The 21028-nt window shown below is 39.3% G+C and overlaps 1 protein-coding gene and 1 non-coding gene across 4 annotated transcripts in view; one reads left to right on the top strand and one right to left on the bottom strand.

Moving 5' to 3' along the window:
* The window catches only part of CCDC60 (coiled-coil domain containing 60), a 145373-nt gene that overhangs the window by 27083 nt on the left and 97262 nt on the right, over positions 1-21028 (bottom strand). For all 3 annotated transcript variants that reach the window (XM_039505901.1, XM_039505900.1, XM_039505898.1), the window contains exons 4-6: positions 8486-8665; positions 1947-2069; positions 855-959 (exon numbers count right to left, since the gene is read on the bottom strand). In XM_039505901.1, coding sequence (XP_039361835.1) covers positions 855-959; positions 1947-2069; positions 8486-8665 — 408 coding nt within the window. The remainder of the gene's footprint in view (positions 1-854; positions 960-1946; positions 2070-8485; positions 8666-21028) is intronic.
* LOC120386513 lies at positions 12134-12319 on the top strand. Its single transcript, XR_005589756.1, has one exon. It is a non-coding gene; the product is annotated as a U2 spliceosomal RNA (small nuclear RNA).

Genomic DNA, 21028 nt, shown 5'->3' on the forward strand with positions numbered 1-21028 from the left:
AAACATTTCACACACAATACACAGTGGACTAAGTTTTCATTTCCAGTCCACCTGGTGAATTCTCTCCAAGACTATTCTGCTCTCTCTGTTGTATATAGGCAAAGTTTCTATTGGTGTCAATTGGATTTCTGGACATATAGGGAGAGAAACCAGAACTGCCTTGAAGAGCTCTACCCCGAGGATCAGAGAAAAGAATGTCATTCATTGCTTTATGGTTCCATCTGATGTCTGGATTTACAATTAAGAACACTTCCTGAATACTTTAAATATATTTTATTTCAATATTACTATGTCTATTGGCTGAAAATGTTGAAAAATTAAAAACAGTATTTACTACTAATTACACAAGTGAAACGGCAATAGTACAAAATGTTCTGAAGTAACTTATCTTTTAAAACAGCCCAGAGCCATACCTAAGTGATGAAATAAAAATAGCCAGCAAATATCACTTGATACAGGCTCTGTACTGCAATCACTCTGGAGAGAAAATTCCAGTTGATTTCACTGGGCAAGCCATGCAAGGCAGGCTGCAGAATCAGGACCTTAGTAAATACATTTAACTTGCATAATTTTTTAAAACCAAATTTGGCTTCAAAAGCTCAAGATCCTTTCAGCTAGTGCTACAGCATATACTAACAGAGGGCCATGCTATGCTGCTGATTGGTCCGCAGAACTTACTGATTCCAAAGAGGAGTTCTGTGCACAATCTGATAACACAATATGGTCCAGAATTAGTAATCACATGTAACTTGAATAATTTTTACTTAAAAGCAAAGGGAGAGGAAAACCAACAATGTTTGCAATCGAAAAAAACCCCTCATCCCATCAAAGAATATTATGCAGCATGCACGTACTTTGGATTCCAGCAGGTTAACACAGGTTTTAAGGAACAGTTGGGTTCGAGAGTCAAAGCCTCCAAGAGCCAGTGTAGAGCACAAAGCTGTCGAAAGAGGGGTTCACTGTGAAAATGAAGAACAAAACAAACAAGTGCTGTACTGCAAAGGTGACAGAAGGAACAGTTAGATCATTACATTCAGGGGATACCCTGGCAAATAGTCAGGAACTAAATGACTGACAACAACAATCTTGGGGATAAACACAGAATAGGTTAACAGCATATCTTGGATCTTGCCTCCTGTAAACAACTTCATGTCAGTTAGCCAGCACACCCTGGGTGATTTTTCCACATCTGTTGGTGGGAAAGGATAAATGACACAGTTGTGTTTTGTGAAGGCAGTATCTTACACAGATCCACATTCCTAGGTTTTTGTGCCTTTCTATGTACTCACTCAGGAATCCTTACTCAGGCTTCCCAGACACCATTTGCACTTGCTTGAGTGAGAGCAATGCATAATCCTGGAGTACATGTAAATATTGTGACTGACACAACCCCAAACTATGCAGTGTACTCGTAGCTGTGTCAGTCCCAGGATATTAGAGAGACAAGGTGGGTGGAGTAATAATATCAACACCCAACACCACGTAAGTGTGCTTCCGCAGACATTCTGAATTCAAAGCAGCATATCCATACACACTTAGTACATACACATGCTCTCTCTTACATGAAACAATTTTTAGGTAGGCAATCTAAACTTTTGAATTTGACCGTATTTTTAAAAAATTAACCTAAGCTTGAAATCTTCACCACACAGAGTAGGGGGTTTGTAGGATCAGGGCCTGTGAGGCAAATACTACTTTTGATGCGTATGCAGGACTTTCTTTAAAAGTCAATGGTGTCACATGCATTCATCTGAGGATAGAATTTGACCCTGTTGTAGGTAAAAATGTTGTCTATTTGATGAGCCACATATTTCCAAAATTCTAGGGTTCACGGGCCATCAGGCAGACAGTGGCCTGAGGCATTAGCACTTTGGGTCTCATTTTACTTTGCATCCCTCTTATATACTGGCAAGATGGGTGCATCTTAGATTTGCCTTAGAACATACGCATGTGATGCAGGTGGCTGTGGAACCAAAAGACTGTTGTAGACAGGGATGAAAGGCTGTATGACAGTCTTCTTTTTCTTCTTTGCCTTCTTCCTCAGCAGGGGACCTTCTGTTAAAAAGAAACTAAGGGAGGGGACAAGGATAAACATTAGAAGTGGAAGATACAATGTATAGGGAACAATTGTGACTGCCCAGCCTTATTTATATTACCCATGCCCATCCTTCCTCTTCCCTTCTTTTTAAAGTAGCATTGTCTGTTCTGATCTGCCAGAACTTCGATTGCTACTGCTGAACTCTGAATTAGGCATTTATAATAAATTAAAATTCTTTTGGCCATCTACGATTATAAGAATTTTCTTGACCATATTGTTGAGAAAAGAACTGTGAAACTGATTCTACCTTCCATGATGCTAGTTTTAGGCAGGTGTAGCTCCATTGACTTCAGTGGAATTACACAGATATAAAAGCAGTGTAATGGAGTAGAGAATCAGACCCCTTTCTAGCATGTTGGCTTCTGAAAAGGTTCTCTCAATAATACTATGGGCAGAAGTTTCAAAAGTTGCCTATAAATTCTGCACATAATTTTTCACGAAAAATTTACTGTATGTACAAAAACACTAGAGATCAAACTGGCACTCGTTTGAAAATTTGGCTCTTGTATAGTCTGATGGAAGTGGAGAGGAAAGGAGAAGGAATCCTAGGTGACAAATGTCAATCACATAGCTTAGTATGTCACTGGAAGGCCTCCTGCACAAAGTAATAAGCACAGTCTGAGAAGCTGAGTGAAACCTTTGGTTTATGCACTGTCACTTGTTAGGAAGTTGGAGTTGCTATAAGAAATTTTATTTTCACAATCTACTCTGTAGGGCTTCTGTATCAGGGCATGACGCCGCTGGCTGGTTCTGAAATGCAAGCTGGTGGATTTGACTATATATGCATACCTGGTGTCATTTCTAGCACAAAAATGGGGTTTCCAAAGATAGCGAGGCAATGGACTTGGCTGAAATAGGAGGTAGTTCCCCCTGGATGGGAATTTCTTGGGTAGATTATCATTATCCTGGGACAAGATGACACTACCTGACAGAACAAGGAGTAATGGTCTCAAGTTGCAGTGGGAGAGGTCTAGGTTGGATATTAGGAAAAACTTTTTCACTAGGAGGGTGGTGAAGCACTGGAATGGGTTACCTAGGGTGGTGGTGGAATCTCCTTCCTTAGAGGTTTTTAAGGTCAGCCTTGACAAAGCCCTGGCTGGGATGATTTAGTTGGGGATTGGTCCTGCTTTGAGCAGGGGGTTGGACTACATGACCTCCTGAGGTCCCTTCCAACCGTGATATTCTATGATTCTATTCTATTCTACCTCTTGTATAATGTTCCAAGGATACACCATGAAAAATAAAACAAAAAACCTCTGTATCCCACATGGATTGTCAAAGCTTGTCTGCCTTGTTAGACTTGGGGCAGGTGAAGCAAGCTTTTAAAACTGACAGTTAATAAGACTGTGTGAAGAAGCGTGTATGCAGCAGAGGAAGAGTTATGAAGACATGAATAAATGAGGCAGGTTTTCCGGCATTCATCACTGCATTAAATAACAGTGATAGTGGAACAGGACAAAAAGTGAAGAGCAGGAGAAGGGGAAAATATCAAGTGCATAAGGCTGTGATATCAGTTTGCTTTTTCATGGGTGCTACTTAGCAGAACACTCCAAGGACATGGCTATGCAAAAGATTACAGTGGGTCCACAATGAACAGACAACAGTGTATACTGCAATCAGAAATATGATACTGCCCACATTGGAATAGCTGGCAGGTAAGGTCAGAGTCAGAATCCTTAAAAGTATATGCAGAATTTTGAGAACAGGGTCCTCTTAGATGACTGAATACACTTCTGGAGAAAGGTTCTCTTTATAAATATGGAACAGAACTTTCGAGTGAGCCCCCTGCTGCTAATTATAAGATGTGTGTAGCTGGAATCAAAAGAAAAAATATGTGCTCCTGGCATTCCACAATTTTCCTAAAGCAAAGCAACTGCGATAGCAGATACAACATTAGCATGGCAACAATCATCTCAACATTGAGTTAAGTGACTCACATACTGCCTAGGCACCCACTGTTACACAGAATGAACGATCAGATATCTCAGTGTTCTTTAGCTAATTCAGAAATGAAGAAATTCAGCTCTGCCTAATATGTTTGATACTAGAGAAGGGATCAAGGCTGCAGTAATGGGATTTACCTCGGGCTGTCACAACTGAAGTGTCTTGCAGTCACATGTATAGGTACAGTCTGTCTGACATCACACCTTTGGAAGCAGACTCTTTTTCACCCAAAGCAATCAAAGTTACATTCTACATTAGGCATTTATGCTGATCCAAAGTGAACATGGCTATGCAACCCACAGTTCCATTGTACAAAACAGCACATTTTCATGCTTCCCCAAATCAGATTTACTTTCTTCTTTTCTATGAGCCCTAAAGAAAGTCCAATTGCCAGAAGAGAAACTGTTACAACCCTCCACATTTCGGAGTTATATATAAGTCCTGCACTCCAAACTAATAAGAGGAAGGGTGCTTCTCCTCTCTCCACTGATTTCTGGGATGGCGTGGGCAGCAGGTTTCTAATTATTCATGCATTAAAATAGTCATTAACACAATTATATGCTGCAGTGTATGTAACAACAATAACAAAGTCCCATCACTACAACAACATTTGCTGGAGACCTACTGTAAGTGACATAAAATATAGAAGATTAAATGTTTATAATTTTTTTCCTGCACCAAGCCACTTGCTCTTTCTAAACAAAAACCAACAAAAACTAGCTATAACCATCACTATTTCACTTTTTTGAACTGAATCTGTTGATGGAAAACCAGGACAATACACACGACTGGAAAGAAGGCTAGGCTGCATCAAATCATCTAGAACATACTTACAAATAGTTTATCAGAACTAAGCTTTTATGTCAAGTACATATTTTAGGGTTCCAAAAATCTGCACGATTTCTCAAAACATACAATAATGTAAATATATTTATATAAGATTTCAACTAAACTACCCCCAAGTGGGTAACTTAAGCATTACACTGGAGAAATATAAGAAACATTCCTGCATTGACAGGGAAATAAATTAGGGGCTCTAATACGTCCTTGCTGATGTGACTTTATGACAGAACTTCTTGGGAGCTGAGAATTCCAACAATTAAATATCTGCTATTTCCTATTTACTAACATAGCTCTCTCTGGTCATTCCTAAACTGTTAATTTGTTTTATATGCAGATCCCTCTATGTACAGGTACTGGAGGAATCAGGTTAATTTTAATCTTATTTACAACTTTCCAGATCTCTGTTACCACAGGACACTCAGATAAATACTGCTACAAAGTGATGAGTCTGTCACCATTTAAGACACTTGAAAAGAACATCTTTATTAGCCTCTACTGGCAAAGGACCACAAATCTGTGTAAAATAAACTACTGTAGTGGATTGTATTTATTATAGTCAGAAGCCTCATAAAATTAAATGTAAACACATCAGTCCATTGGCAACAGTCAAAGAGATGCTGAAAGAATGGTTTTGGCTGCTCATCCATAACCCATTTAAGCCAATATTCACACGCCCAGTCCCATGGTGAGAAGAGGGACTATACAAAAGGCACCTTCTTAACTCAGTGGCCCTGATTCTACACTTCTTATATTGTATTTATACTGGTGCATCTCCATTGGCTTCCATGGAGCTACTCTCGCATAAAACTGATGTAATGAAGTGGAGAATTAGGCCTAAAATATCTGCTCCTGTTTGTTTTTGAGTCTTACTTGAGGGAAAAAGATTCATTTACTCCTCTTTGCACTATAAAACCAAGGTAACTATGCAAGAGTGCTAGATACTGCTCTTCTTCGCATACATGTCATAAAACTGTCCGATAAATTCTGATTGCAGAACATTCATTTCTGATTAGGTCAGAGGCAGACAGAACACAACATAGATTTTCCTACCACAGGCAGAGTTCATAGTGCCCATTGCTAGGAAAATCATCTTTTGCTTTGTTAATGAAAAGAATCATGGAGGTAAGTAATTAAGAAAGAATAAGTTTGGAACTTCATGATGGCTTTTTATAGCCTTTTTTTGCTGTTATAACTTAAAAGCTTCTGTTTTAAGGTTTGCTTGAACAATACTGTGTTTCTCCAATGTGCAAGATAATCAAGTAATGAAAATATGCTGTACATTCAATAGCTTCCGCTGAGATTTTCATTATCTTCAGTAGAAGCTATAGTAAAATGCTGTATTTTAAGTCGTATATAAAAATCCTTATGAAAAAGGCTGACACAAGATTTTATCTGTTGAAAAGAACCTAAGTGATCCCCTCCAAAGCAGTCTTCAAACTGCTTTAGCACCCTTCTTACCTCCCCAAGTTCCCAGTTTTTAAATTCAGCACTGCTACAGCCTGGAGTGAAATAACAGATAACGATCCCTATTTTCCCCACATAGACTGAAAACAACTTTTTAACTGCCTGCCACAGCAAACAAGCAAACATGAATAACATGACAAGGATGAAACTAACACCTGCTAGCAGGGATCCTGCGTCTGCATAAATTACATTGGACAGTTTGCATATATAAACGAAGGCCTGCCAAGAGAGTGCATTTCTTTCACTAGTTTCACTGTGCATTCTTATCCCATCCCACACATACTGGAAGACGGCAGCTCAGTAACCAAGTTTCCAATTAGGAGAATCAGGGACCTCAACCCTAATTCTGCATTTGGTTCACCCAAGTCTAAAGATTTTGCTTTTTTAGAGAATAAATATCCAATAATGCAGGTAAGATCTTTTTAAAATCAGTTGGAGGGAATGATAAGTAAAATGCTGAGCAAGTAAGTTGTCACTGATACCAACCTTATGCCCTTGGCCAGATCTACACGAGGGGTGTGATTTTTGTGTGTGCAACACTTCTACAAGGGCAAAAGCCCTAGTCTAGATGCAGTTGATAGCAGCAAAAAGGACTTATTGCCAGTATTGCTTTTACTGGTTCAGAGAGCAAAATAAGTGATACTGGCAAAAACATTTAAAAAATACGTTAACAAATCTGGCCCTAAATGACTTGCCGAAGGTCACATTGGGAGTCTGCAGTGAAGCACTCAGGTCTCCAAAGTCCTACACCCACACTGAGATTTGCTGCTGTTTCCAGCTAGCAGCTCCCAAACATTCACCCTTCCTGTGTGATCTGTCTCCACTGCAGTCTCAAGCATCTTTTGAGATTTTGTAATTCTTAGTCCCAAAGTGGAGCAGGAATATAAACACAATATTTGACAACATAAAACTTCAGAGTAGACTGTGTAGTTAGAGAATATTGAAGTCCAGACCAAACAGAACCTACATAGAGATACTGAGGGTAGGTGGAAAAGAGGGCATGGCAGAAATGTAAAAATCCAATTGTTTGGATGCAGGCTTAAAATTCAACACTTCATCTGTTCAACTCCTGCATAGCTAGAAATAAGTATTAGGAACAAATAGAGTATTACTGAATAAACAAAACGGATTCTGAGAGGAAGAATAGTCCAGTGGTTAGCAAATCTCAGTGGAGGAAGCATAATTATTACTAATGACAATCCCAGCTAACAGCCACAATGTAATGGGAAGTTTGGGATTGCATGAAACTAAACAGAGTGGGGAATGGGAGGAGGAGAGAAAGACAGGACCAAATGAACACAAATAGGCCACTGTGTTTTGTGTGCTATCCCAACGTGTTCTTAGTGCTTTAGGGCCAGAGTGTAAAAGATATTTAGTCCCCAAAGATGCGGCTAGGAGCCTAGTGGGATTTTCAAAAGTGCCTGGGTACCTCATTCCAATGGCTTTCAATGTAGGTACTACTGAAAGTTCCACTAAGCACCTACCTGCATCTTTAGATACATGTACAAATCTGGTCTTTAGTCCCCATGTTCCTCTTTTGTGGCATGGCGGGAACAACTCTTAGGTGGGACAATTTATAGAAAGCTAAGCACTGTGGACCTGTGCGCCAACATCTTCTTCTCACACAGCCAGCTCTCCTCAGCTAGCTCTGAAGTTTTCCCTCCACCCACCAGTCCCTCTCCCCTCAAAGCCACCTCCTCTCTTTGTACTGTTTCTCAAGCATTTTTGCTCATCGTTCACGAATCAAGTTTCCACTCTATTAACTGAATTTTAAAGCATGTCAAGTTTCTGTTTCATACAAGAGGGACTATTCTGCCTCAGGCATCTATGTTAAGGCTCCCTGTTCCATATTTTGGTGTTGGAGTCAGCATTTAGGTGGCTGATTATCCACTTTAGGCACATCCAGGCCAATCCGAGGGTTCAAATGCAGAATTTGTTGCCCTGATGTAAGTGTCTAAGTTGAAAATTTGGGGTCTGTATATAGAGTCGAAAACGGCCTTATATGAGGAGGGATTAATCTTGCAACAGTCAATCAAATGTCCAGATATTGATGGCAGAGACAATGAGTTTAATTCTGAAACTGCCTCTTTCAAAATCTTTGATTCTCAAGTCAACTAAATACCAAAACCCACTTACTCAGTTAGCTCTTCATCAGAGTCTTCCTCATCTGATGAGTCTCTAGGTGGCTGCCATTCAGTTCGCCATTTTTCCTTTTGTTTTTGCCGTGCTGATTTCAGTGCATTCTTCCTCTCCAACGTTTCTTTCTGAAGAGTGTGGAAATACCCCCGACCCTGCTTCACTGAACTGATCAAATGCCTGCCAATAAATGACGGGATACCGGAATTTAAAAGAAAATCAAAATCCATAAACTTTATAGATGCAGTCAGGTAAGCCCAGTGATGTTTTAAGGTCTTTTCTCTGAGGGGCATTTCTCTTCCTTTAATCATTGTTAAGAGTTACATGTTGGCACTACAGAGAGTCTAGACGTTGTGTATTTGACTGGTCAAAAGGGAAGGTTTGAAAAATGACCTCAAATTAGAAATAAATACACCAGAGAGATGCATAGATACTCTCATATCTCTGTAGAAGAAAATTTTGTGAGAACTGTTAAAAAAAATTAACCAAACTCTGAGATGGCCCAAAATATCAGTTGAAATTAATGATTTTTTTTAAAATGCAGTGAAAGTTCAAATATGGCCTTTTCCAGATCACTAACATCTTGCATCTCAGTGGTAATCTGAGGGAACCAGGCAACATTTTCTCAGCAGTTCACTAATGAAAGCATCTCCAAATGTATGTGATTCAGGTGGGGAAGGAGGCCAAAGAGGAAAATCAAGCTGGTTTTACTGTATGTCAGCAGTACAAGAAGATGTGAAATCTAGGAAGTAGAGCTGTCAAGCAATAAAAAAAAATTATTCACAATTAATCATACTGTTAAACCATAATAGGATACAATGTATTTAAATATTTTTGGATGTTTTCTACATTTTCAAATATATTGATTTCAATTATAACACAGCATACAAAGTTTACAGTGCTTATTTTATATTTATATTTGATTACAAATATTTACACTGTAAAAACCAAAAGAAATAGCATTTTTCAATTCACCTAATACAAGTACTGTAGTGCAATCTCTTTATCATGAACATTGAACTTACAAATGTAGAATTGTGTACAACCCCTCCCACCCCGCATTCAAAAATAAAACAATGTAAAACTTTAGAGCCTACAAGTCCACTCAATCCTATTTCTTGTTCAGCCAATTGCTCAGACAAACAAGTTTGTTTACATTTGCAGGAGATAATGCAGCCCACTTCTTGTTCACAATGTCACCTGAAAGTGAGAACAGGTGTTTGCATGGCACTATTGTAGCTGGCATCGCAAGATAGTTACGTGCCAATTGCGCTAAAGATTCATATGTCCCTTCATGCATCAACCACCATTCCAGAGGATATGTGTCCATGCTGATGATGGGTTCTGCTTGATAACAATTCAAAGCAGTGCAGACTGACACATGTTCATTTTCATCATGTGAGTCAGATGCCACCAGCAGAAGGTTGATTTTCTTTTTTGGTGGCTCGGGTTCTGTAGTTTTTGCATTGGACTGTTGCTCTTAAGACTTCTGAAAACAAGTGCCATACCTCATCCTGCTCAGATTTTGGACGGCACTTCAGATTTTTAAACCTTGGGTTGAGTGCTGTAGCTATCTTTAGAAATCTCACATTGGTACCTTCTTTGCGTTTTGTCACATCTGCAGCGAAAGTGTTCTTAAAATGAACAACATGTGCTGGGTTATCATCTAAGACTGCTATAACATGAAATATATGGCAGAATGCACATAAAATAGAGCCGGAGACATACAATTCTCCCCCAAGGAGTTCAGTCACAAATTTAATTAACACATTATTTTTTTAACGAGCATCATCAGCATGGAAGCATGTCCTCTGGAATGGTGGCTGAAGCATCAAGGGCATATGGATATTTAGCATATCTGGCACGTAAATACCTTGCAACGCTGGCTACAAAAGTCCCATGAGAATGCCTGTTCTCACTTTCTGGTGACATTTAAAATAAGTAGTGGGCAGCATTATCTTCTGTAAATGTAAACAAACTTGTTTGTTTTAGCAATTGGCTGAACGAGAAGTAGGACTGAGTGGACTTGTAGGCTCTAAAGTTTTGCATTGTTTTGTTTTTGAATGTAGTTATGTAACAAAAAAAATCTACATTTGTAAGCTGCACTTTCATGATAGAGATTGCACTACAGTACTTGTATGAGGTGAATTGAAAAAGTGTTTTGTTTATCATTTACAGTGCAAATATTTGTAATAAAAATATAAAGTGAACAGTGCACACTTTGTATTCTGTGTTGTAACTGAAATCAATATATTTGAAAATGTAGAAAAACATCCACAAATATGTAATGAATTTCAATTCGTATTCTATTGTTTAACAGTGCGATTAAAAATGCGATTAATTGAAATTAATTTTTTTAATCACAATTAATTTTTGAGTTAATTACATGAGTTAACTGTGATTAATTGACAGCCCTAGTAGGAAGTAAAGGAAGTTTCAGAGAACCTGCAGAAATTGTAGAAAGAAAGATTAATAATAATAATTAGCTTGACAGACCTATTGCAACATCTTCCCTAGAAACAGCTACTCAAAACTCATAGCTTAGCTTTAGAGACTCTGTACCTAATTTTATACTTTCAGGTGAGAAATGCAAGCTTATAAACCACAACCTGAAAATAGTAAATATCCTTTTGTTGTTGTTGTTGAGCCCTGAGCTAGCCAGGATACAATGTAGAATATACCCACACTGTAGGAGAGGGTAAAGGCCATGAATCAGATACCTCTTCAAACGTCAGCACCCAGAGGCTCTAGTAATATAAACAGAGAGTTGAAGAATTCTCTCTCATTCATTTGATAGGAACATAGGAATTGTCTTACTGGATCAGATACAGGATCAATCTAGTCCTGTACATGGGCTCTGACAGTGGCCAGTCCAATGTGCTTCAGTGCAAGGAACCCTGTAGTACACAGTTATGGGATAACCTGCACATTGGGGAAGTCTCCTCCCCTAATAGAGATTGGTTTAAGCTCTGAAGCATGAGGTTTTATATCCTTTCCAATTTTTTTTATTATTTGCTATTATTATTTTGTGTATTCTTGTTATCATAGAATCATAGAATATCAGGGTTGGAAGGGACCTCAGGAGGCCATCTAGTCCAACCCCCTTATCCATACACATGTCCAGGGGCGGCTCCAGGCACCAGCACGCCAAGCGCGTGCTTGGGGCGGCAAGCCACTGGGGGCACTCTGCCGGTCGCCGCGAGGGCGGCAGGCAGGCTGCCTTCGGTGGCTTGCCTGCGGAGGGTCCACTGGTCCCGCGGCTTCAGTGGACCCTCCGCAGGCGTGCCGCCAAAGGCAGCCTGCCTGCCATGCTTGGGGCGGCAAAATGCCTAGAGCCACTCCTGCACATGTCCAATATCTGAATCATGCTAAGTTTTGACCTCAATGATACCCTGTGGCAATGAGTTCCAAAGCCTACTTATATGTTTCTTCAGCTCCCACCAACAGCATAATCCATTTTCCCCAAGTACACAGGTGACTTGCACTAGAGAGGGCAGCTGGTTTGGAAGTCGTCGTCTTTGATGTCCCAGCTCACACTGAACTTTCTGAGCCTGATTTTCCACTGAGTGTGACTTTCTCTGAAGTTAATAGAATTACACTGGCATAAAGAGAGTGGGCAATCAGATGCTTTAGGTGCGTACAGTGGCAATCTGGTTTAAGAAAATTTTCTAATAAACTTTTAAATCTGTTCTTATCAGTTTAATATCTATGTCCTTTATTTGAGGACTGTCTATTAAATTGATTTTTGAAACAAGGGGCTGGAATAGGAGCTTGCTCTGTCCACCCCATGCATTGACCTGGTATTGCAGTGCCTCCAGGACCGGTGCCTCTCCTTCTGGGGAGAATTTTCTGGTTAGAAAAGCAGAAAGAATTTTACTGTAATGATGCCCCTTTAGAGCAGATTTGTTCAAGTTGTTGAAAACAGAGTGGAAGAACTAACAACTCTCAAAATAGGGACCTGTTCTAAAGCAGGAGCTTCCCCACAAAAGTGGATGTGTTGGTCAGCATACTTTGGATGCAGGTGAGATGCTACAGTTTGATGCTGATAATTGACAAAGCTATAGGTCAAGGACATAGGTGTCAACAGAAGGTTGCATATTCCACTTTAATTATACAGGGTAATCAAAATGTACCAAATATCAGCAAAATATTTTCTTCTGCACCATGAAGGAGAAGAAATATCACTAAGCAAAAAGAACAGAAAGATTCTTCAGTCCCACTAGGTCATTCCTTGTGTCTCACAGTCTGTACAACATTAGTTAAATGTTGAGCTCATCCTGGCTTTGTTCTCTCGTCAGGTTAAATAATCTCTTGGTTAACTATAGTTTATAGTAGCTTGTTGGCCACCATGCCACTTTCTACCTTAGCTTGATTGTCATAAGCTGACAGGTATTGCCCTGAAGCCACCTGTTAGCTGCTAAATTCCACTTGCTGCCACTGAGCTTCATTGTCAGCAACAGGAAAGCTGTCAGTGAAGTCTGTCAGTGACTTGGAGGCAACAGGCAAGGGCATTACAGTAAGGAGAAAAAAGAAGAAGCCATAATGCACTCCCTATAGGATGATAGCAGGGACAGAAAAGAGAAAGCGCACCATGGCAGTGAAACGGATATGGCATAGCGTAATAGGTTACTCTGCAGTCTTTGATTACAATGTGTAACTAGAAAGTGGCAGCTGATCCAAGTCAGACATGATGGTTCATACCCTGGCACAGAACGTATCCATCTAAATGAATGTGTTTCTGAGTTTTGGATTAAGCGTTGTCAGGCTGTACCTAATCTTTTAACACAGATCTATGCTGAAGCTGGGCCTGGTTCATTTTACTGAGAAGGAACCAAACCATTTTCTTATTAGAGATGCCTTAAAGTACCGAAAGGTTATATAGGTAGCAAACAGCAAGTGTTCAGTTCACTAGTTCTCAAGGTGAATAGCTCCCTCCCTCTCTCCCTGCCTGCCTGTGTTTATGACAAATTACTTGTGAAGGGTAACAATTTGCCATTTTTTTGAGCCCAGCAATTGCAAACGCCAGTCACTCCACCTCTCTCGTTCTGACACAGCTTAACCTCTCTGCTAGACCTTTCTGTACTGGCTCAGGAACAAAGTAAAAACGTTGCTTTCAGACAGCCATGGCCTTATTGAGAGATACTGTGTGCTTTATAAAGTTCACAAGCATTCTGGAATAAAGTCAGGCAGGCTAATTGTTCTTCAAGTTTTTCACATAAAAGATCTCTCGACACATTTAATTTCTTTTTTAACAACATAGCAAACTCTTGCTTCATTCTCATGTGATTTTTCTATAGGTTTTTCCTGTCATTACTGCGGATTATCAAGATATTTGTGTGTAAAAAGATGTTTTTCCTTCCTTCATACTGCTTCTTCCACGTGTAGAAGCATTGTTGTGGCTGTTGATTATGATGCCATAAACACTAAAGAGTAAGATTGTAAAATGAATCAAAGCGAATGGGTGAAAAAACAAAGAAAATGATAAAACAGAAAATTTCTTTTCCACACAAACTGCTTCAATAATCAGCAATATTGGGGAAAGAAATATAGAAGTGGTGTGCGTTTAAATACAATTTTGTAAGATTTACCTGACTTAAAGGGCTTTTTAAATGTATAATAAAATCAGTGATCTGCTTGGCAAGCCTACAGGAACACATGGCTACAACCAATGGTGTATAAACACTTGTTTGTATATGACTTTCAAAATGGCGTTCTCTACAAACAACTATTCCACGTAATTAATTTCATCCAATTTCCAAGTAGTAACAAAGAAATAAATCAGGTTAGTGAAAAAACACAGCAAAGGTATGTCTACGCTATAACATGTGCCAGATTTAAACAACAAATTCACAATTCCAGAGAAGGTCAAGAAAGACCTTAGAAGTCTATGGACTTTTGGCATGGAGAAAAAATTAAATACAAGATTAAATTCCAATTTAATTAAATACATCCTAAATTCCAAGTTAGGATGTACAGGTAATTGAAATATATTTATATAATGCAGATTTACAATATTTTTAGCATTGGCACAGCAAATATTTCTGCATTTAAATGCTAGCATCAGAATGCCCTGTTTATACAGTAACTTAATAAATTTAGCCTGGCTGCCAAATTGATAAGTAGGTGAGAATCATTCATTAAAATGCAAATGCAACTGAGATGAAATTTGGAATACATTTATTACAGTAATTGAGCTTTAGTCAACTGTAGTCACAACACAGATTTTCAGCTGTCTTTCAGACAAAAGGACGTGCATTATTTTTGGTAAGTTAATACCTTTGTCAGCATGAAAATTAAAAGAGTTTCTTGAGTGCTAATAATTTGCAATAGCATTCTTCACTTTTCTTGATAGGCATAAATTATTATAGATAAAGGTCAACCACATGCACAGAAGAATGACCTAGCAGCATACTGTGTGTACAACAAATTGATTGTGAGCATATTTTCAGTGCTTAGTACTATTCCATGCTTATTAAATTACTCTTTAAATCCTTCATGGTCTCTGGGTCATCAGTTAATTATAATGCAGCACCATAAAAGTATTGCTGAGTCAAGCTTTTGCCTCCAGGATTAAAGATTCCTGATGCTTTTCTTTGCAGAGGAATGGCTCAGACAAAACTGAAGGAATCCATTAATTTGTTTCTCTTGACCATAAATCCGGTGTTCGGGTGACATTAAGAAGCTAACACAATGATGTTAAAAATTTATCAACGTCAAAGCAAACCACATATTTACCAACATATTTACATTTTATTTAAATACACTGGGCCAATTTAAGTAACTTGAGTGGCATTACACCAGGGATGTATTTGACCTTGTATATAAAATTTTACCAAATTCACTACCATCCTCACATCTACAGTATGTAAACAGGAACCATTATAAGTAATCTACACAAGGAACAAGGGACACCAACTGTGCTTAAGTGGGGAGAGCCTCACTCAGCTGGTGTAAATGGGTGTAGCTCTCTTGACTGCCACTGAACTAGGCCTATTTACACCAGCCAAGGCGCTGTTGCCCTAGGTCTAATGTTACCTCAGAGTCCTGATGACTACAAATTATGAGACAAGAGAAAAGCACATATTTGTTTGTGCGCATGTTATTTTGTCTAGCAACAAATCTAGCCAGGTACATATAAGTTATTTATTTGGTCATGGGAGTTGTTAGCCTTCGTGCCCCAGGATGGCTCGTTTACACAGACTTTCTTGGTTTAGTGGTATATAGGCTCCTACGTGATTAGAGCTAATGGTAGAATTTATTCTTGTCCCTAGGTACTATAAAGGAAGAATTTAGCCCCTTGCAGCAGTTTATAGCCAATTTTATAAACAAATACAACACAGGCGGCATTGATTTGAAAGCTGTTCACAGCACAGGCTTTCTAAATGCAGTTTCATATATTTCACTAAAGCACCTCAAACCTTATCTGCAGCAGCTCCCTACTAATCCACTGAAGGGCCTTCCCTGGGCATTCTGCCAATTCCCAAATTGTGTAGGAGGTATTGTGATGTAAATGTTTCCTAGGGACTGCCAAACTCATTGCACTAATGACAAATTGAATACAAACCCCGGTCTTCTGAGTTGAAAAGCAAGTGCCATAACCTATGTTGCCTCTTAGCTTCCTTTTGACCAGGATTCTTTGTAACAGAAAAAATCATGGAACAATACTACATATTTTTTTTAAACAGAAAAGTCAGAATATGATAGCTTTGGAACTACAGTAAATGAAAACTAAATAATATATAGTACAACATTCTGAATATGGCAGATTAAAGACAAAAATTGACGGAAACATTTTAAATGAACACTTAAATCACCTGCAGCTATTCAATGTTGGGCTGTGATCCTATCAGATCTCTCAAACTAAGGAGGGGCAAGAGAGATCAGTATTTGGGATGGAGAATTCAAAGGAATACCTAAGTGCAGGCAATGGTGATTCAACAGGTGGCTGGCCCGCTTCATTTTGACTTAGTGTGCAGTCAGGGCCCTTGTGTGGATTTAGAGGTGCTGTGCTACTGAAGGTGCTAATGAAACTGAAGTTCTAACAATCTGTAGTCATGAAAGATCTCACAGCAATTTTTGTAGAAGTGTTAACCCCTGTGTCTTCATCAAATTTCAGTGCAGGTAATTAAATTTTGGTTTCCTCACCGCAGTTTCAATTGGATACAGTGTTATTTTTTCATTCCCTGTCCCAAATTGTTATATAGTGTTGCTATGGATATTATACAGATGGCACATTTCACTTGAGAAGTTGCTTCATTTCTATAGTTGAAATGATCTCTGGGCAAGTCTACACTACAAAATTAAGTCAACCTCAGTTACGTCAATGTACAGTAATTAAATTGCTTGTGTCTGTCCACACTATGCTCCTTGTGTCAGCAGTGCACTATAGTAACTGCGGGCTATTATATTCTTAACTGCCTTGCATCTTGCATAATTATTTACATCTGTCAAAGCTGGGCCTAATTTTCATTTAACAGTGGCTGCTTTATACCCTCCGGCACCGGAAAAGTGCCTTTCAGTGGGTACTTTAGAGCCCCTTTCCACTGCCCGAACTGTGTACAGTGGCCTTACAGCAAATGAGAATTAGGCTTCCTGAGAGCAAAGTCCATCTAAAATGCTATCACTGATGTAAGTGAATGGAAAATTCTGATTTGGTAGCATTTTAAACCCATAATGCACAGCTGTGAATGACTACACAAAGGTGCAAGGCAGCGGAGAATCAGAAACATGGTAATTAGCATGTACTGGCTAGGTAATTACACAGCAAGTACCATGCAATTAAAGGCCAAACAAGTTGTTTTTTTCTTCTAAAGTACAGTGTAGGGTACATGATAATTAAATTAACATTTATTAAATGTAGTTAATAAGCCACAGAAACCTGTAAATACACTGTCATTACATATTACAGTATCCTCTCATTTATCTGAAAAACCTCCGCATTATCCGAATCCCTTCCTTGTCCCCCAGCATGAGAGACATCCCCCACGCAGCATGTATCTCATGCTGGGGGACAAGAAAGGGACTGGGATAATGAGGAGGTTTACATAATAGAACAGAAACCTCTGGCCAGGACTGGGAAGAGGACGATGAGCCCCCGGCCACACCACCCTGCTACTGAATAGCTTCTGCGACAGTGCAGGAAGCCCACTGCAGACCTGCTGTCATGGGAGTGAGTGAGTCGGGCTGTGACAGTAGAACTGCGGCGAGCTCTCTGCACTGTCGCTGCAGGTGTAAGGGAGGGAAGGAGGCTGTGGTCCTAGGGCAACAGAGCAGAGACCCCTGGCCAAGGACTGCAAGGAGGAGGAGGAGCCCCCATGCACAGGGGAGGCCACCCTGATGCTGAATGACTCTTGCCCTCTCGAGTATCACACTTCTGACTATCCAATAAAATCTGTGTCCTGCAAGCTATCTGGATATCAGGAGTATACTGTGTTTATCACACTAACTTAAAGCAATTAAGTGGTACTGTGCCAAATCACCACATGTCCTGTGTAGCAAGGAGGATTTGCAATCTGCAACAAGGTAATTATTTCAGAGGCAGATTCCCATTTGTACTCTCTTTTTTTTTTGTTCTCTTGCCCATCCATCTCTGTGATGACAATATTTTGTGCTCCATGTGTGTGTGTTAAAACAAAACTAAAATCAGGATCTGCATTACAGATGTATTATCCCCTGTGTATTATCAAGTGGAGACTCGGTCAGAAAATAAACAATTGATACACCCAACGATTTCTCTTTTTGTATTAGGAGGTTTCCTGGCAATAACTGGGGCAAGACTATAAGGAACCAGTAGAAAAAAAATAAAGATCCTCAGGTGACCATACAACACGGCTATCATAACAGATATCAGTGGGTGCAGTTGCTGATTTATTATTATGCACTTAGAGATGTTTCAGAATGTTTTTCATTAAACTTCAATTACATTAAAATACAGGAAATGCCCTTTTCTACTGCTGCACAAAGCGAAATCTCTCTTGCTCTTTCAGAAAAAGGCATTGCAATGTTGAGACTCTCAGCTATTTGACTAGGTAAACATAGATACAAATTCACACAATAGAAATGATTTATCTTTAGCTGGGGCTCTTTTCCTCCCACGCTATGAGGCATGGAACAGTTAAAAGCACAATTCAAAGGAAGGCCCCCCAATCACCATGGCTTGTTTCCCCACCATTCCTGGAAGCATATGGAGGCCGCTCTTCAATAGCAGGATGCTCTGCTTCCTATCTGATGGTATTTTTGCTAGTTTTCCTTGCAGACGTTAATGTTTTTGTGGTAGGGAAGCAGGGTACAGGCATGCTGGGACTGCAAATTCCAGTCTTAGAGAGTTGTGCTACCAGGTTAGGGGATCCCTCCAGAGCAGTGTTGAGAGAAGAGTGCAAAGCATAGGGATTCCTAAATCCATGGGGTGACACAAGTGAATCTGAGAGACTTCAAGGTCACACCTCAAACTCCTCTCGCATCCTCTTTGAGGGAACTATTAGTCAAAAATTCTGCAACATAAACCTCATGTTTTCTAGGCCCTCCAGAAGGGTACAATGTGATTTTATGTTATACATAAAGGGGCAAATTTGCTGCTTGTTTAAGCAGGGGAAATTCCATTAAGGCTGTTGGAGTTGCATCTGCATATGCTACTGGTCCAAGATCTTCAAGTGAAAGTAGAAGATGAGCCTCATACCCCCTTACCTCTCTACATAAAGGCAGCTATGCATGGAACAGTAGCATTCTACTACCTAAAAACAGCAAACCCATTGTAAGTGCTAAAAGCTGCTCAAATCTGTGAGGAAACATATGTCACTTAGTGTCATGTTGCATAGGATTACACTGTGACGTGTTTAGATAGACAGTAAAATCTAATAAGCAACAAACTTATAACATTGCATACACATACACACGCATTCTACCATGGGGGTGGGGGAGTAAATTGAAAAGTGAACAACCTGGAAAGGCAGAAACATTGATGGGAACTCAAAATAGCAGTTTTTCTAGTGACTGATGATAGAGATAATGATTCATACATCCATATCCTTAAATAGGAGTCTTTGCCCATGACTGCTGTCTAATTAATGTGAGCCATCATTCATGTAAAAGGAAATTTTTTCTTCTGGAAAAAAAATTCTGCAAACTGCCAGCAATGACAGTGCTAGAAGCATGCCAATTAGAGTGATTTCTGCCAAGCAGCAAGAGGTCACAGAACACTGGTTTCCAAGCAACTGACATTATGAAGTATTAACTACAGCAAAAACTAATACAGACAGACAAACATTCCACCTTTACGGTTAGCATTGCCTGATAGAGTGAAGTTAAGAAGTGAGGAAAGGAAAGAAAAGAGACTCTCTCTTCCCCCCCCTGCAATGCTACTAAATCTTGTAGTAAACATCTGCACTAATGAATGCCAACGTATCAATATCCCTGAATATTGAAGTCCTTGCTGTCTATACACATTACAGTTGGTTTGGGATAGACTCACAGAGTATAAACTCAAGGAAGATCATAACAAAAAAACCCTCTAAAAACCCAAGCAAACAAATTCCAGTTGATCTTCCAGTAGTTGCCCATGTCACCATTTCAATCACCAAAATAACCAGTTTTCTATTTAAAAAAACAAAAAACCAATGACTTGACTGCTCCTTGTCTAAAAGGACTAAAAGAAATAGGAAGTGCTGCTGTTAGCATAGCTGTCAGTTCAGACATGAAATATGCATTAGTAGTGGCAGAGCTTTTTAAGTGCAGATTGACTTCTACAGTTCTCCCTTCAGGAGTCTTTAAAGATTTTAAAGGAGAAATATCCAGCTTCTAATTGAAAGCATAAAAAAACAGACAGTGGAATATTGTTAAAGATTACACTGCCAACAGTTTGACACTTAGTTTTATTCAACTAACACAGCAAGGTGAAACAGATTCACAGGGGATCATTTTCTTCAAAAGTAGGAAACACAATAAATCTGCATTTTCCAAATAGAGAGTTTGAATAGTTCATAAAGTGGTACAGATTCTTCCCTTTTGAGCTTGTATCTTAAAGCTGTCAAATTTTAGCTGTTGTTGATATGGGATGACATCTTGTCAGCTTTATACTGGTTCATCTGCTTGGAATCCTCTACATATCATCCTCAATTCTCCCTTATCTTTGTTTTACTAACATCAGTGTGGTCCTCTCTCTCCCACTTAGCTCTGATACCACATGCCACAAGTCCATGCTAACCTACTCATACACCTGGATATCCTGGAAGACATGCACAATCTGTGATTATGTATATACATACTTACTTGCATTCAGTGCTTCTATGGTATACAGAGGCACAGATTTTTCACTATGTCTGAGTAGTGTCCTTTTTCATATTTAGGGAAACATCTCTCCAACTGATGGACCCACTGAGAGTTAACTCTAAAAGGGATCAACAGATGATTGCTTCTAACTACAACTGGTCAGAAAATAGGGGAAAATTCATGAAAGTTCTCAAGATTTTTTTTTCTAGTTTTTGCTTTTAAATTTTGTTTTGATGGACATTTCTGACCAGCTCTACTTATAAACAAAGAAGTAGGTGG

The sequence above is a fragment of the Mauremys reevesii genome, linkage group 18 (assembly GCF_016161935.1).
Source record: "Mauremys reevesii isolate NIE-2019 linkage group 18, ASM1616193v1, whole genome shotgun sequence".
NCBI classification, from domain to species: domain Eukaryota; kingdom Metazoa; phylum Chordata; order Testudines; family Geoemydidae; genus Mauremys; species Mauremys reevesii.